General features: G+C 34.8%; 1 protein-coding gene across 1 annotated transcript; it reads left to right on the top strand.

Moving 5' to 3' along the window:
• Window positions 1-4,871: 4,871 nt before the first annotated feature.
• On the top strand, window positions 4,872-6,326 carry LOC141661128 (uncharacterized). Its single transcript, XM_074468113.1, has 3 exons — window positions 4,872-4,953; window positions 5,742-5,936; window positions 6,031-6,326. The coding sequence occupies exons 1-3, from the start codon at window positions 4,872-4,874 to the stop codon at window positions 6,324-6,326; spliced, it is 573 nt and encodes a 190-aa protein (XP_074324214.1).
• The last annotated feature ends 11,475 nt before the right edge of the window (window positions 6,327-17,801 follow it).

Below are 17,801 nucleotides of genomic sequence, written 5' to 3'. Positions count from 1 at the left end.
GTTGTAACAACAACCATTAACCCTGAGGGAAGTGAACAGGGTGTGAGTGGTGAGGGGAGGGGTGAACATCAAAGAAACCCCCAGGATAAGGAAGGAGAGTTGAGTGCTTCCCAAGCTAGCCAAGCCCCAGTTTCTCAAAAAGCTGTGGTGGTTGAAAAGGTTTCTAGCACATCCCTAGTAGCATCCTCCCAAAAGGATGTTACTATTGAAAAGAGTTCCCAACCAGGAACACAGAACAAAAGAGGGAGGGACACTAAAGCCAAACACTCACCTACAAAAGCTTTTATTAGAAGGAAGAAGGCTAGAACCCAATCTTCTACACAGGGTGCACACACTGCACAGATACATCCATCTGTCTCTGTGCCTTCTCAAACTCAGTTTGATGTGACTCCAATAAATGTGGAGTCACAGCCCCATTCTCTCACAATAACTACACATCAATCACCAAATACTTCTTCACCATCTCTGGATGTGGATATGTTATTCCCATCAATTCCTGATTCTCCCTCTTTACAACTCAGGGAGGAGCCCCACTCAAATACAGGTGATCATCATCTTTTAGATGATTTGTTGGATCACCCGCAAATTCTTTCAGATATAATTGAAGGATCTGTATCAACACATATCAAATCAATCTATACAGATTCAACAATTATATCACTTTCAATTTCATCTTCTTTTCCTTCTTCAACGGATATCACTCATCCGTTGACAAGTGGTTGCTCTTCAACGGATAAGCTTAACAGCAGTTATCCGTTGATAACAACAGTTTCAACTTCAACGGATATTCCACATCCGTTGATAGTCTCTACACAAATAACTGAAATGATTCCAAGTGTAGAAGACATGAATACTGTGCAATCACTTTTAGGATTGAGGGCAGGGAGTGAAAATTTGAGTGAGAGGCTGGGTTGCTCCCAGGCAAAAGGAGAGATTGAGAGCACAAAAATGCATGCTATTTCTTCCAGCATGGCAAAAGTCAGTGAGTGGAGTACCACCTTAGAAGGTGAAGGTGAGGGAGTGAGATGTGTGAGCCAGGGGGAGCCCCTGATGCAAGAACATAGAGAAAAAGAGAGAAAAGCAGGTACAGTTGATACAAGGGTGGAACCAGCCATTGCTCATGAGTCAATGATTGTGGATGATGCTGAAAAGGAAAGACAATTTCAGCAACATTACAAAGCTGTAATTGATAACATTTTCTTGGATGCTGACACTTTTACTCATCCTGTGACAGCCTATCAACTGTTGGCTGCTCAGGACAATGAGGAGGCAGAGAGGACACTACATCTAGTGCACTCAACAGAATCTCTTCAAAGGGATAAAGCTGCTATTAACAGGATGCCTTCTACAGCTGGTGAGCCATCTGAGGAATTTGGAGTAAATTCTGATGATGATGACTCTATTTCTTCTGATGGAAGCATGAACATAGGGGGAGATGAAGACCCTAATTCCATTCCTAATCTACCTGAATGGGCCTTGACTAAGGAGCATAGAACAGGTGAATTCAATGTCCACTTGGTCAAACAAATCATCACTATTCAACAGGCCATTCAGAACACTTCAAATGCAAATATCAAGGCTATCCTCCAAGCTCACCTGGACTCACTGCATCTCATGAAGTTGCAGAAAGTAAAGCAAGATATGAGTCTAGATGATCTCAGGAAAGATATTGCTGACTTGAAATCCTTCACTTCAGAAAAATTGGATTCAGTCATGCCCTATGGTACTTTGCAGGACTTGGTTTCGAGATTGAAAAAGGAATCAGTTACTGAACAAAGGCTGGCCAAGTTGGAAGACAGAGTTCAAGGAATTGAAGATTCTGTGGCCACCCTTCTTCTCAACCAACAATCTCAAACCAATCTCCTAATGCAGCTGGCAAAAGCACAAGGCTTGACCCCTCTCCTTGATGATAACAAAAAGGGGGAGAATAAAAGGGAAGGGGAAGGAGAGCCCTCTACAAAGATTCAGATATCTAAAGTGCTAGTTCCTGCCATCACTACCTCTCCAATCATTCAAATCAAGGGAAAACCTGATGGAATTGATTTGATTCAGCTAGCAGCAGCTGAAATACAAATGAAAGAACAATGGAGGAGAATTGATGAAAGGTTGCAATTGGTGTTTGGTTCTACACAAAATAAATCAACATCTGTGAAATTTAGCACAAAGATTGAACCAATCAACATGGAGCTCAAGCCAGTAGGGAGAAATAAGGTTGGAGAGACTTCTTTCAAGAATTTAAAACCTATGGTTCTAAAGCCTAACACTAGATCCAGTATGGACTCCACAAAGAATCCCCTAGACTTTGCTCAGATGCAGGAAGTAGACTTTCCTCTTCCAAAACCTGATGGAGACAAAGTTCTAAGTGCAAGCATCATAAAGAAGAAGGAGACCAAGGACAAGGGTGAGAGAATGGACATGGCCTTTATCTATAGAGAGGGAAAGAGTATCTGTGTGATGCAAGGACATCCCAAATTTCTAAAGGCCAAAAGGGAAGAAACCAGAAGGTTGAAGAAAGAAGCTGTAAAACTCAAGGCTGACAAAAGAGCACAAGCAAAGCTTGAAAAACAGCTAAAGTCAAGCCAAGTTGAAGAAATGAAAGGAATTGAAGTCAGGGGTGAAGAAAAGATTGCTAACTTAGATGAGGTTCTTGGGAGCATATTTGGTGAAAATATGGAAGAAAGAGAGGAATGGCAGAAGGGAAACAGAAGAAAGGCCAAGGCACACAGAAGGAGTGAAGATAACCCTGAAGATACCAAATCTATATCTAAACCACTACCTTCCATACCTAAACCTTTTGTTGCTGATCCCTCTATAAATATCCATGGTGAACCAATCATTCCAAAAGAGGAACCTATTGATTGGGACAACATCACATTGCCTACCTTTTTAACAACTCTACCACTACCAAAGAAACAGAAAAGAAAATCTAAATCTACACCTCCCCTAACCTCTAAGAAATTCACTCAAAAACAAAAACCTAACCCTAAGCCACCCATTTCTAAAGATGATTATGTTCACATCTGTGACATAAAAGAAGCTTCAGACATTAATCTCTATCTGGATGAGCTGGAGGAAGTAAGGGGAATAGCTGCCTACAGACAGCTACCAGAGAGATTGGTTTTCAGATATAAGGGAGCTGGGGAAAGAACATGGCCTCTCTACAGGATTCTAAATGAAGGCTACTCTACCTTGATCAGAGTCTTTTCAGCCATCAAAAAGGATTCTGGCTTTACCAGAACAGCCAAGACTGAAATTCTCAACAAGATTGCCAACATAAGGAAGACTTGGAGGGAACCAAATGCTTTGCCCAGAACCTTACTCATACAAGAAAGGGGAACTAAAATTCACAAATCACCTCATTGGTTGATGGAATTTAGAGATGACAAAGGAGTCAGAAGATTTTTCAGACTTGAAGACCAACTCAAGATTGCCAGCAATGAAACTCTCAAAGAAATGCAATCTAAGTTGGATATCAGTGATGAAGATGAAGCTGAATTCTTCAGACAACTCCAACTCCAATTTGAGGAAAATGACAAAGGGCTAGGAAAGAAAACCAGGGAACAAAGAAGAAAATAATGATTTGCTCAGGCTAGAGGAGCACCCTTGGAAATACTGTAAATCTTCAATTACCTCCTAGTACATACACTTTTGCAGCACTTTTATATTTCTACTTAGTTTCAATTCAAATATTTGTTAAGTGTTTTGTTATCATCAAGTTAACCCTGAATTTATGCCTACAATTCTTATAGACATAAATAGGGGGAGATTGTTAGGAATATATGTGCATTAGTTTGATGATATGTTTAACAAAATACTTAAGTAGAAATTTAGTGTCAGTAGCCTCAACGGATAAGACCACTTTGGCTATCCGTTGATGGTGTAGCTTTACTTAGAAATAAGTCTAGTATTGTAGCATATTTCAGTCTCTGTATTTAAAATGTAATTCTTAGAAGTTGAGAGAAACTATAAGTCATGTTGACTACTAGATGATATGCAGATAGGAAGGCCAATTGTAAATATTTCATGCCTTGTAATTTTGTATAAATGAAGTGGTATCAACGGATGACTTAAAGACCTTCAACGGATGAGAAGCTAAGCTTCAACGGATGTCTCTAAAGCTTCAACGGATAACATCCTTCAACGGATGAGAGCATCAACGGATAAATGCATCAACGGATGAAAGCTTCAACGGATAACATCCTTCAACGGATGAAGTCATTAACGGATGAAAGCTTCAACGGATGTTCTGCTAATTAGCCGTTGATAAGTGGTAGTTGTACCTACAGACAGAGGCACATGGGTTGACAGAGAAAACTGAGATGTGGCAGCCGAATTTCAGGATCAACAGAAAAAGCAGCCGTTCTTCTTTAGTACAAAGATGCAATAGTCAACAAAGTACTGGAGTGAACAGGAAAAGAAGCAAGTGAAGAACTTATTTTACTATTGTAATTTTATATTGTTTTTCACTTGTACACTTGGTAATATATAAACCAAGAAGAAGCTAGTAATTAGAGAGAGATTTTCCAGAGCTGTTAAGAAATATCTTGAGAGAAAATTCATCTAGTTTGTACTAGGATGCAGCTGTGATCAACATTGTTGAACACAGATTTTCTAATATACCATCTCTGGTGGAACAACAAATCCACCAGAAAAGTTTTTAAAGTTTGTTGTGTTCTTTACATTTTGTGTTTGAATATATATCTGTCTGCATTAGCTCAAAGCAATTCATACACTTGTTCATCTAGAACACACTGCTTTAATAAACTTCTCAAAACCTGAAAAAGTTTTGAGATTTACATTCAACCCCCCTTCTGTAAATCTCATTGTTAGTCCTCTAGGAATAACAGTATTGTAAACTTAATGAAGAACACATGGAAGTACATAATCATGTCCTTGATGCTATTGGAAAAAATGAAAATGGTCTTTTCTTTGTTTACGGCAGTGGTGGGTGCGGTAAAACGTATCTTTGGAGAACTTTTATTTTCAAACTTAGAGCTGAAGGAAAAATAGTGTTGTCAGTAGCCACGTCAGGAATAGAAGCAACTTAAATTCTAGGAGGAAGGAACGCGCATTCACGATTTAAGATACCAATTGTCATTGATGATTATTCTTTATGTGGCATTGGTCATAATTCGGAGACAGCTGGAATTCTGAAACATACAAGTTTAATTATATGGGATGAAGCACCAATGCAACATCGTCATGCGTTTGAATGTTTAGACAGATCTTTAAGGGATTTGATGAAGGCTGTTCACCAAAACGTTATCATATACCATTTGGTGGAATTATTGTGGTGCTTGGTGGGGATTTTTGACAAATTCTCCCTGTCATACCCTACGGAGATCATGCTGATATTGTCTCTGCCAACATTACCAGGTCTAGATTATGGGCTGCATGTAAAGTCTTTGTTTTGAAGCACAACATGCGTCTTAGCAAAGGTAATTCTGATGAACGTAATGAAGTATTGAGTATATTTTCCCGATGGGTACTAGGTATTGGTGAAGGTTAAAATTACATTTCTAAGGATGAAGGTCCTTCCTGTACCGAGTTTGAAGTTCAGATTCCACCTCAGTTCTGTAATGTTGAGCAATCTAACTCTTTTGAGAAAATGATGGCTGCAATCTATCCAAAGTTTCTCACCAACTTCCAATTCCCAAAATATCTTATTGAGCGAGCTATTCCCACTCCAACAAATTAAACAGTTTCTCATCTTAATTCTCTTATTTTCGATAAACTTCCAGGTGACGCGATTTCATACTACAGTGTTGACAGGGTTGAGGATTTTGGTGGAACTGAAACTGAATTGGGTCTTAATTTCCCCATTGAGTACTTAAATTCACTGAGTATTCCAGGAATGCCCCAACATGAGTTAAAACTTAAAGGAGTCGTCGTAATATTAATGAGAAATCTAAATCAGACCCTTGGATTATGCAATGGTACTAGGCTCATCATCATAAAATGTTTGAAGAATGTTGTCCAGTGTGACGTTATATGTGGTTCAAATGTTGGTACACATCATTTCATTCCTAGAATGGAGTGTTGCCCAAGTGACAGTCGACTACCCTTCAAACTTATTCACAAACAAAATGCCAATTCAAATCTGTTATGCCATGACGATTAACAAATCGCACGGACAATCTTTAAAGACAGCAGGGTTATATTTACCCAATTTTGTGTTTACACACGGCCAGTTTTATGTTACTGTAAGCCGAGTGACTTCTCCGGAAGGTTTGCACATTTTTGTTGACGACGAAGCTAGTTGTAGTACCGGAAAGACTGATAATGTTGTTTACAAGGAGATATTCTGTAATGTTCCTACTGTTTAGTTGGTTTATAGTTTGATGTGTAATTTCTATTTTGTGAGCTTAGTAGGCGTAGTGATTTCATGTGTACTTGAACATATTAGTTCACTCTATTTCTGTTTCTCATTTGGGGCTTTACTGAGTTGTTTTTTTAAGTTGCTCTCTATTTTCTTATTTGGAGCTGTTAACTTCAAATACCTTTTGGTATGCCGTATTTTCACAGTAGTTTAGTACTTGCAATATAATTCATTTAGAAAAAAATAAAGTGTGTAACTGAAAAACCAAGTAGTTTAGTAATTTGCATGAGGTTGTCACTGGTGAATCTACTCCATCCTTTACCAAACTGTGCCTTTTTCCAGTCACGTTAGCTTTCATGTTCCGCTCCTGCCCCAGTATTGTAGTTTTGGTATTTTCCCTCAATGACCATTTCTTATTAAATATCTTTAATGTTGTAGGGCAGTACTTCACCATGAAATATCAAAAGACCAAAGAATTTTGTACTTTACCGATAATTTTACCTTGGTCAAGAATATTTTGTTCCTCTTCACCTAATTCACTTCCTATTTCTGGATGAGGTCCGATGTGTAATGCTTACCTTTACATTGATGTTAGTCCTTTTTGTAATTAACATTTTCAACTGCCAACTACGTTGATGGCCGCATTGGAAGCCAAGAAAGTTGTACGTGGTAATTACAATTTCATTTTTGACTACATTACATGTCATCTTTTCTATCATTTTACTAATAAATGGTATAGTTAAATGTTATCTATGAAATGTAAGTAAATAGTTTGCACATGACATTATGAATCTCCCCGGATATCCTTCCATCCGCACTCACAACAAAGCTGAAATAAGGATTTAATTTTCAATATTTACAATACAATGATAAAGGTATGGTTGAATTATGCACAATATCAAATCAAGCACATGGGGAAGCTTTTAGTAGAAGAAAACACATAAATTAACATTATTTTGATGAAAGCACGGTCACAAACCATTAACTTCCTAAGAAAGGTGTAAATTGGATACATTTGTGTATATACTCCTGGAATAGAGAAATAAAATATTTTGCATAAATCTCCATTTTATGGACTGATTAGTGCACCTTTATTTACTGTAAAGTTATGGACGTACTGCATGTATAATCCTAGGTGTGGCCTAATGTGAAAGTGCAATAAATGTATATGTGGTACAGAGCTGTCAATTATTAACATTTGAAAATTTCAAATAAGTTTCATGTTTTTCCAAAATATAATTTAAAATTGAAAATTTAGAAAAGATAGTATATCACATACTTAAAATAATATTATATTAAGAACTTTGAGTATAATATTGATAAATTTGAGAGAAAAATAATATTATATTAAAATTTATGACTATAATAATGATAAATTCAGGCAGGTTATCCAAAATTCTACATGATCCAAATGGAGATCCAAATTTGGATAAGTAAATAGTACTTATCCAAATTTCCAGTATTCACTACTCCAAATTTAGCGCAACTATAAAATAATAGTTTTCTCATTAGTATATATTAGTATATTAGGTTTAAAAATGATTTATGATTATTTAGCCAAAAAAATGATTTATGATTATTTAATGAATCGTAATAATGTTTAATCTCTTAATTAATGAAATGAATTTATTAATAAAATGATAGTTTATCAGGTTTTTAATTTTTTTAATAAATATTAAAAATTTTGTAATTAGATAAAATAATCTATCAAATCTTATATAAATAGTTGATAATGGTTAAATATAAATTCTAAAATAATGAGTTAAATATAATATTTATGTATTAAAAATTTGTAAAGGATAATTCGGATCACATCTATACTTAGAAAATATGATTCATATTTACTCATTAAAGATAGACGACTGTGACCATTGTAGTTAGTCACAATTTTTTTAGTTGACCACTAATTTTAAAATTTGAATAATTACTTTCCCTTTAAAAATACCGTACAAATTAAATTATACTATTGAACATTATAAAACTTTTGAAGAAGCGTAATGATATTAAACTATATTATTATAATTTAATTACAATCAAACCTGTGAGTATGGTGTTAAGTTCCATTATTTAAAAGATCTTATCAGTTCCAGAGACTATTAGTGAGTTGTAGTAGAATAGGTTTTAGGTACTATTAGTTTTATTTATATAATAAAGAGTGGTTTGTATTTACTAAATTGAGATACACGATGTTAAAGCGTCTGGTGAAGTAAATTATTTTGCGAAAACGAAATTTAGAACTAAAAGCATATCCAACAGTGATTCAAAGGTTCAAATTTGGGGCAGATTATCCCAAATTCTCCTGCAACTACAACTGTTATCCAAATAGATATCCAAATTTGGATCAGTGAATAGTTCTTATCCAAATATAAAATAATAGTTTTCTTATGAGTATATATTAGTTTGTTATGTTTAAAAATGGTTTAATATAATATTTCTATATTATAAATTTGTAAATGGTATTTAGCCAAAAAAGGATTTATGATTATTTAATGAATGATAATAATATTTCATATCTCAACTAATGAAATGAATTTACTAATAAAATAATAGTTGATTAGTTTTTAATTTTTTTAACGTATATTAAAATTTTTATTTTTAATTTAAATAATGTATAAAATATTATATAAATAGTTGATATGGTTAAATATAAAATCTAAAATAAAGGGTTTAATATAATATTTTTATATTATAAATTTGTAAAAGATAATTTGGATCAAAATTTAGATCACGCCGTTGGAGTTCTACAAAAATTTGAATCAGAGTTTTGGTCAACCGGTTATCCAAATTTGGATTTTTTGATTAAAACTATTGGGGAAGGCCTAAATTTTACTAATCTTAGAATGCGGTAAATGTTCTACATTTATAGGTAAAAAAAACTTACACCAAAAACCTTAATTCGATTGATTTGAGATGCTTTAAGAGCATAAGCGTATTAAATGGTTTTTGATCATTTCTTAAAATTCACTTCATTTCAAAGAAGTATCTGCTATTAAATTATTCTAAAAAAAAATCTCCATTTCAAGTAATTCATTCGAACCCTATGTTCTGAGTTGAAATTTTAGAAATGATATCATATCTGTAAGTCATATGTCATAGACCTATTTGTATATTCGAGGATTCAACTCAACTCAAATAAGAATGTAATAAGTAAATAGTGGATCTACCGTCAGAGAGATCTCGCAAAGTAATATCTGTCAAAGGATTCAGAAACAAGGTTCATCTACAGACTTGAGGAGGTAATTCACTGGAAGAAGTTCAAGAAGTTGATCATGCCTCAGTGATATAAATCAAGATCGTGGATTTAATCAAGTGACAGAGATCTCGTCAGAGTATCAATTAATTACAAGGATTTAATCTGAAGAAAATCAAAGTGTCAGAGTCAAGACATGAAGAAACGTCACGGAAGTTAGTCACTCATGAACCAGACAGTACATCGAGTGTCAACGTTGAAGTGGTGGAATTGATTCATAATTTTCAGTGATTTTCAGAAGATTTGCAGAAGAATGGTTGTTGCTCAAGACTAGAATTAATTCTCTATTAATTAATTAATTCATCTAATTTAATTAAGAAAATAAATTATATCTGCGAAGAATAATTTATTTATTAATTGAATTAATTGATTAATTAATTCTGAATTAATTTTAGGAATTTTCAGAAGTTTAATTGGATTAAATTCAAATCTTAAATCAGCAAGACAAATGGAAATGAACTAGCATGACAATCTGGATTGTCATACCGATTGTCATGCTAGGCCATTTTCCATTGTCATACCGAAAGTTACTCTAGGAGGATAATTGTCTTGCTAGTTCATTCTGATTGTCTTGCTAATTCATTCTGATTGTCATGCTAGTTCATTCAGATTATCTTGCTAGTTCATTCAATTGTCCTACCGAAAGTCTTGCCAGCTATATGATTGTCATGCCAATTCAATTCTATTGGTTTGTTGATTAAAAAGAAGCAGAAGACCTTCTTTCAATAATCCATCATCCAACACACAAGTCAAGAACAAAAGTGCAGCCGCCTTGAAATATAAAATCATCTTCTCTGCAGAAATTCAAGATCAATTTCTAGTTTGTTAATGTTAAATCCAAACCACTAGAATTATTTATCTTGTTCTTGTGTATCAATCTAGCGGATTAAAATCCCTAGAACTTAATCTCAAATCGCGTTTAGCATTTGATTCTAATTATTGCAAAAATAGAAAAAGTTCATGTCGAATTTATTCTAGATTTGTGATAATTAATTTGAGATTAATTCCTTGTAATCGATACAGTTGTTGTAACACCTTTCAAGTTTAATAATATTTTTATTTAACTTGAATTTTGTTTCACATTTTTTATTCCACATTTAATTCGATTATTTGGCGACGTTTGTATTCAACCCCCCTTCTACAAACACATTGGGACCTAACAATTGGTATCAGAGCCTTCTGATTAACGAACAAATCAAGATCCTAGACTTTTGTGATTTTTCAACTCTTTGAATTTTTATTCATTCAAAAATTCATAATGACTTCACATAAAGTTGGAACCGTTAAAATTCCACAATTTGATAAAGAGAATTATATCATGTGGAAGAAGAAGATGCTATTATTTTTACAAGTTGCAAATCCCAAATATTCAAACTTGTTAAAGAAGGGTATAAAAACTCCGATGATTATTGAACCGGAGGTAATAATAGATGGTGTGGTGACTACTGAAGCTAGAACCTATCCAAAAGAGCCTGAAGATTTTACTCCTGCTGAGAAGGAAGAAGCCTCCTTGGATGCCAGCCTTCAATTAATATTAATTGATTCCCTTGATCCCTTGATGAACAGACATGTGATGAACTGTAAAAATTCCAAACACATGTGAGAAACTATTGAGGTGATTAATGAAGGCACAGAGGAAGTTAGGGAGAACAAGTTGGAAATCCTAACCTCTGAATATGAACATTTCAAATCAAATCCAGGAGAAGGAATTACTGAAGTGTTTGAGAGGTACAATGCGTTGATCAACAACCTGAACATCAATGGAAAGTATTATTCAATCAGGGAGGTCAACAAAAAGTTCCTTTTAACACTGCCAGCTCATCTTGAACATAGAATCACTGCCATTAGAGAAGCTAGAGATCTGAGTGAGATTTCTTTGGACAGGCTCTATGGAGTGTTAAAAACCTATGAGTTGGAGCAGATTCAACAGAAGGAAGTCTACGGGAAGGATAGAATGGTCAGCACATCTACTGCACTTGTAGCTGAAGGTCAACAACAACAGCAATCTCAACAATTGGAGAGAATGGTACAGTTTTCCAAGGCTGAGGAAAATGAGTTAGTAGCAGAATATGATCCTCCTACTACAAATCAATCAAGTGATGATTTTTATTCCTTGGAAGAGCTGGAGCAATTGGAAGACGAGTCAATGGCCCAAATTGTCAAGAGATTCTCCCATGTCAGATTCAAGAGGAATCCCAAGCTTAAGTACAAGTCCAACTACAACAAATTCCAGAAAGGTGGATCTTCATCCTTTAACACCAGCAGTGGTGGATACAAAACAGGGATGGTTGATCGGAGCACCATCAGATGCTATAACTGCAATGAGTTGGGACACTTTGCCACAGAATGTAGGAAGCCAAAGCAAGTAAGAAAGAACTCTGAAAGGGCTTATCTGGCAAAGGGAAGAAGCTGGGATGATACTGACAGTGAAGATGAAGATGAAGGAAATCTTGCTCTTATGGCTATTGATGGAAAAGCTTCATCGTCAAGAATAGAGGTAAAACTTTCTGATGCTGAAATGGTTTATCATCTAAGAGGTAACTTAGATTGTGCACGTCGTGATAATGAACTGTTAAGTTTACAGATCACAGACCTTGAGAAAGAGGTCAATGAATTAAGACTTGTGCACATTAATCAAGACAAATTAAAAGAACAGGTATCTTTTCTAGAGAATAGAGTTGACTGTTATAGAAAACTCGAAATTATTCTCAAAGACAAGATCACCGGTCTTGAGACTAAGGTTAGAGCCTACTTCAATTCTTGTTCGAAGGCTAAAGAGTTCTACAGTAAGCAAGCTGTTAATCAAACATCTGGAATAGGATATGATTACAATGCTGCTATTGGAGAATTAGGCATAAAGTCCCCTCCTCATGTTTGTGCTAAAGGGAGGGAAGTACCACATGTGCTTAAGGGTGTTGATGAACCCCTCTATAAAGCATCAATTGCTGAACCATTTGATGCGACCTCTTCTGTTATTCATGAAGAAATACGTGCTGAAGATCATGCTAATGAGAAGATTGTTTCCAAGTCAAGTGAGTCGAAAGTTCCAGTCAAAGTTGTGAAAGCAACTGAGACTAACTCAGACACACATGAGTTGGATAACAATAATTCCCTGTCTACCATGCATAAATTACCTGCTGTTAATCACTCTCATGAAGCATGTAGTGTTGCTAATTGTATGTCTTGTGCTTTTAATATGATGTATGCTTATTTTAATGGTAAGCATGTGTCTAATGATAAGACTACTCCTCGTCAGCATGTGAATAACAAGAAGCATGATAGGTCTAAGACTACTAGTCCTTCTAAGGCTAGAAAGGAGACATTTGTGCCTAAGCTTAAACAGAAATTTGTTAAGGCTGTTTACAAGGTCAAATGTTCAGTCATTGAGAATGTTGAGACCATTAAAATTAAAAATGTTGTTTTGTCTGACAAAGGACAGTTCTACAAGTATGCCGGGCCCAACCAAGTTTGGGTTCCGAAGAAGGTCTAATCCATTTGAAGTGCAGGGCAGTATACAGGTGTAACCGGTAGTGTGGATTCTTGACAGTGGATCATCAAGACATATGACCGGAGATAGAGCCCTGCTATCAAATGTGGATTGAGAAAGCTGGCCCCCTGATTACCTTTGGAGATAACAGCAAAGGTTTATCTGAGGGATATGGCTGTTTGCAAGCTGGGAATGTTATCATTGTAATTTTGTATATTGTGCTAGGTTATTATTAGGAAGCAGTATCTAACATATAGCACCAGTGACGAAACTTGAGAATATTACGACATATCAGGCACCTGCTGCACATTACACTTGGAATTGTACTCTAGTAAGATGTGTACAAGTGTACTCCTGGTTTGTGAGTCAAAAGAGGAAGTCAATGCACCACAGTTCATGGACTTTGCAGCTGCAGATCTATTGGACTATGCAATCTCTTCTTCACAGTCTCACTTCAGGTTGGTATGAACTAGTATACTGCTCAAGCAATCGTCAAGGACATGGTATGGCACTCTAACTGAAGTTATAATTTTATATGAATAAGTAGAGTCGTCATATTAATAACTATCTTATCACTAGGCACAATCATATTGTTTTATATGTGCAGTGGTATATTGTTAATGCAACATAACAATTAGTATCTAAAGTACTTGACAAGTATCGGTCAATGATATGTTGTTAACATTATGTTGCAGATATTTGTAAGCTTTTGACATGAATGAGAATTACTTAGACTTTACCCTAAGTGATCAATGTTTTATCAAAAACTCATTCATAGTGAAAAATAAAAATTAAACTTCTTTCTACATTAGTGATTTCTTATTTCATGTAAAATCTTTTGAAATCACTATTGTAAATCATTTTCTCTCTATTACCATATATTCTGTGTTACAGGTTCAGTCTCCAATGACTTTCTTTCATTGACAGTCATAAGGTTGAAAACCCACAACGTCTATCCCAGACTGTAAAGACAAACACAGAAACAGAACCAACCAACACTCTCTTACCACTAAATATAGTATGAATGAGCGTGAGGGAGATAGTGCCTTAGTGCACCACATAAGGAAGGTTCTGTAGTCAACCCAGTAGCTCTGTCTCCTACATAGATGAGTAGTATTTAAACCGAGACAACTGCTAGCCCCCATACATCTTCTCAAAAAGATGTAATGGCTGAAAAGGCACAAAAACAGTTACTAGATTCATTCTCTCAACAGGGTGAGTCTATTGAATTTTGCCTGTCGGCCAAGGTATCCGATGTAGTGTCACCACTTCAAATATAATCAATTCTTGATGCACAAGGAGAGGTTACACACACAAAGGATGAGTTGACGGAAACAAGAGTTTCGACCATTTTAAGGTCAGATTCGATTGTTCAAGGTTCGTTAGTGGACCAATTGCCTTTACAGGTGTTAGGAGAGGATACTGATCCAAAAGCCATATGTCAGTGGTCAGTGTCTACCTCCCCAGGCTTAAATCCCCTGGATGCATCTGCGGATAGTGGATCTGACATAGGTGCAGATCGGCAACTTGTTGACAATGATTCAGATATTACCTGATAAGTCACAAGGAAATGTCTTCACAGACATTAGAAGGGAACTTTGATCTTTATGCTAAATTCGTTGGATCATTGTTTACCTTCCCAGAATTCAAATCTGGAATCCTAAAAGGGAAACTAGCAACTTGTAGATTATGACTCAGATTCATCTGACGAGTTTAACAAGGATGGGGATTTGTGAACTCCCATTGCACCACCTGTGACCTCCTTAAGGATGGCTACGGTGATTTTCCTTGCAGGTACAGCTGGATTATGGAGCTATGAGAGAAGAGTGATACACTTGTGAGAATGAGTGTAAACACGAGTGGAGAGAAGAGTGAAACACATGTGAGGTACACTAAAACACAATCACACACTCACAGTGAGGAAGAAAGAGAAACTACTTGTTATTTCTTTTCCAACCAAGTGAAATATGAGAACTCCTTCAGACGACGGCATACATTCCTTCTTTAAGGGGGAGATAAAAGCTTAAGTAATAGTTTGGAGGATTCCTCAACTAAGGGGGAGAAATAGCAGGGAGGAAGAAAAGATCCTATATGTACACTACACCACACCATTGTTGTTTTTATCTGCGGATCCTATTGTACGGGAGAGGTGGTAAACACAAGGTGATTTCCTAGTAAGGGAAGAAGCTGTTAGGGGAGTACCATTGGTTTTTATCTGCGGATCCTATTGTACGGGAGAGGTGGTAAAACGAAGGTGATCTTCTTTAATCAGTTGATTCTCATAGGGGGAGAAGCAAGAGATATGGGCTTCTCAACAGGAAATATGGTTGTACAAATGAAGATGGAACTACTTGAAGATATGTTCAGTCTAGAGGAACATCTACTTGGAATCTGGAAAATGTTAAATCTAGTCCAGAACTTTTCTACTATTTACTTTGCATTTCTGTTTATATCTTTTTCTTATTTGTTAGTTGAGTTATCCTCTAGGTATTTGTGTGTTATTGTCTAACAAACAAATAGGGGGAGATTGTAAGTCATATGTCATAGACCTATTTGTATATTCGAGGATTCAACTCAACTCAAATAAGAATGTAATAAGTAAATAGTGGATCTACCGTCAGAGAGATCTCGCAAAGTAATATCTGTCAAAGGATTCAGAAACAAGGTTCATCTACAGACTTGAGGAGGTAATTCACTGGAAGAAGTTCAAGAAGTTGATCATGCCTCAGTGATATAAATCAAGATCGTGGATTTAATCAAGTGACAGAGATCTCGTCAGAGTATCAATTAATTACAAGGATTTAATCTGAAGAAAATTAAAGTGTCAGAGTCAAGACATGAAGAAACGTCACGGAAGTTAGTCACTCATGAACCAGACAGTACATCGAGTGTCAACGTTGAAGTGGTGGAATTGATTCATAATTTTCAGTGATTTTCAGAAGATTTGCAGAAGAATGGTTGCTGCTCAAGACTAGAATTAATTCTCTATTAATTAATTAATTCATCTAATTTAATTAAGAAAATAAATTATATCTGCGAAGAATAATTTATTTATTAATTGAATTAATTGATTAATTAATTCTGAATTAATTTTAGGAATTTTCAGAAGTTTAATTGGATTAAATTCAAATCTTAAATCAGCAAGACAAATGGAAATGAACTAGCATGACAATCTGGATTGTCATACCGATTGTCATGCTAGGCCATTTTCCATTGTCATACCGAAAGTTACTCTAGGAGGATAATTGTCTTGCTAGTTCATTCTGATTGTCTTGCTAATTCATTCTGATTGTCATGCTAGTTCATTCAGATTATCTTGCTAGTTCATTCAATTGTCCTACCGAAAGTCTTGCCAGCTATAGGATTGTCATGCCAATTCAATTCTATTGGTTTGTTGATTAAAAAGAAGCAGAAGACCTTCTTTCAATAATCCATCATCCAACACACAAGTCAAGAACAAAAGTGCAACCGCCTTGAAATATAAAATCATCTTCTCTGCAGAAATTCAAGATCAATTTCTAGTTTGTTAATGTTAAATCCAAACCACTAGAATTATTTATCTTGTTCTTGTGTATCAATCTAGCGGATTAAAATCCCTAGAACTTAATCTCAAATCGCGTTTAGCATTTGATTCTAATTATTGCAAAAATTGAAAAAGTTCATGTCGAATTTATTCTAGATTTGTGATAATTAATTTGAGATTAATTCCTTGTAATCGATACAGTTGTTGTAACACCTTTCAAGTTTAATAATATTTTTATTTAACTTGAATTTTGTTTCACATTTTTTATTCCGCATTTAATTCGATTATTTGGTGACGTTTGTATTCAACCCCCCTTCTACAAACACATTGGGACCTAACAATATCACGTACGAAAATTAATATGATATTAAGAAATTTCAGTATAATATTTATAAACTTGAGAGAAAAATGTCTAATTCTGCATTCAGATCTACACTTAGAAATATGATTCATATTTACTCATTAAAAATAGACGACTGTGACCATTATAGTTACTCACAATATTTTCGATTGACCACTAAATTTAAAATTTGAAGAATTACCCGCCCTTAGAAAATACTATACAGTTGAAAATTATAGAATTCTTCAAGAAGCGTAATGATATTAAACTATACTATTATAATTAAATTATAATTAAACATGTCATTACAATATTAAGTTCCGTTATTTAAAAGATCTTATCGCTTCTAGAGACTATTATTGAGATGTAGTAGAAAAGGTTGTAGGTACTATTAGTTTTATTCATATAATAAATAGTGGATTGTATTTACTAAATTGAGATACACGATGTTCAAACTTTTGGTGAAGTCAAATATTTTGCGAAGACCAAATTTAGAACTAAGAGCATCTCTAACAGTGATCCAAATATTCAAATTTGGGGCAGATTATCCCAAATTTTCCTGCAATAGTGATCCAAATAGCGATCCAAATTTGGATCATTGAATACTTCTTTTCCAAATTTGGATAACCACAATTCACTGATCCCAAGTTAGCGCAAATATAAAATAATAGTTTTCTTAATAGTATATATTAGTTTATTATATGTAAAAATGATTTATGATTATTTAATGAATGATAATAATGTTTAATATCTTAAGTAATGAAATGAATGTACTAATAAAATAATAGTTTATCGGTTCTAAATTTTTTAACGTATATTGAATTTTTTGTCTTTAATTTAAATAATCTATAAAATGTAATATAAATAGTTGATAATGGTTAA

The sequence above is a fragment of the Apium graveolens genome, chromosome 5 (genome assembly GCF_009905375.1).
Source record: "Apium graveolens cultivar Ventura chromosome 5, ASM990537v1, whole genome shotgun sequence".
Taxonomy (NCBI): Eukaryota; Viridiplantae; Streptophyta; class Magnoliopsida; order Apiales; family Apiaceae; genus Apium; species Apium graveolens.
This window is presented reverse-complemented; position numbering and strand designations above follow the sequence as displayed.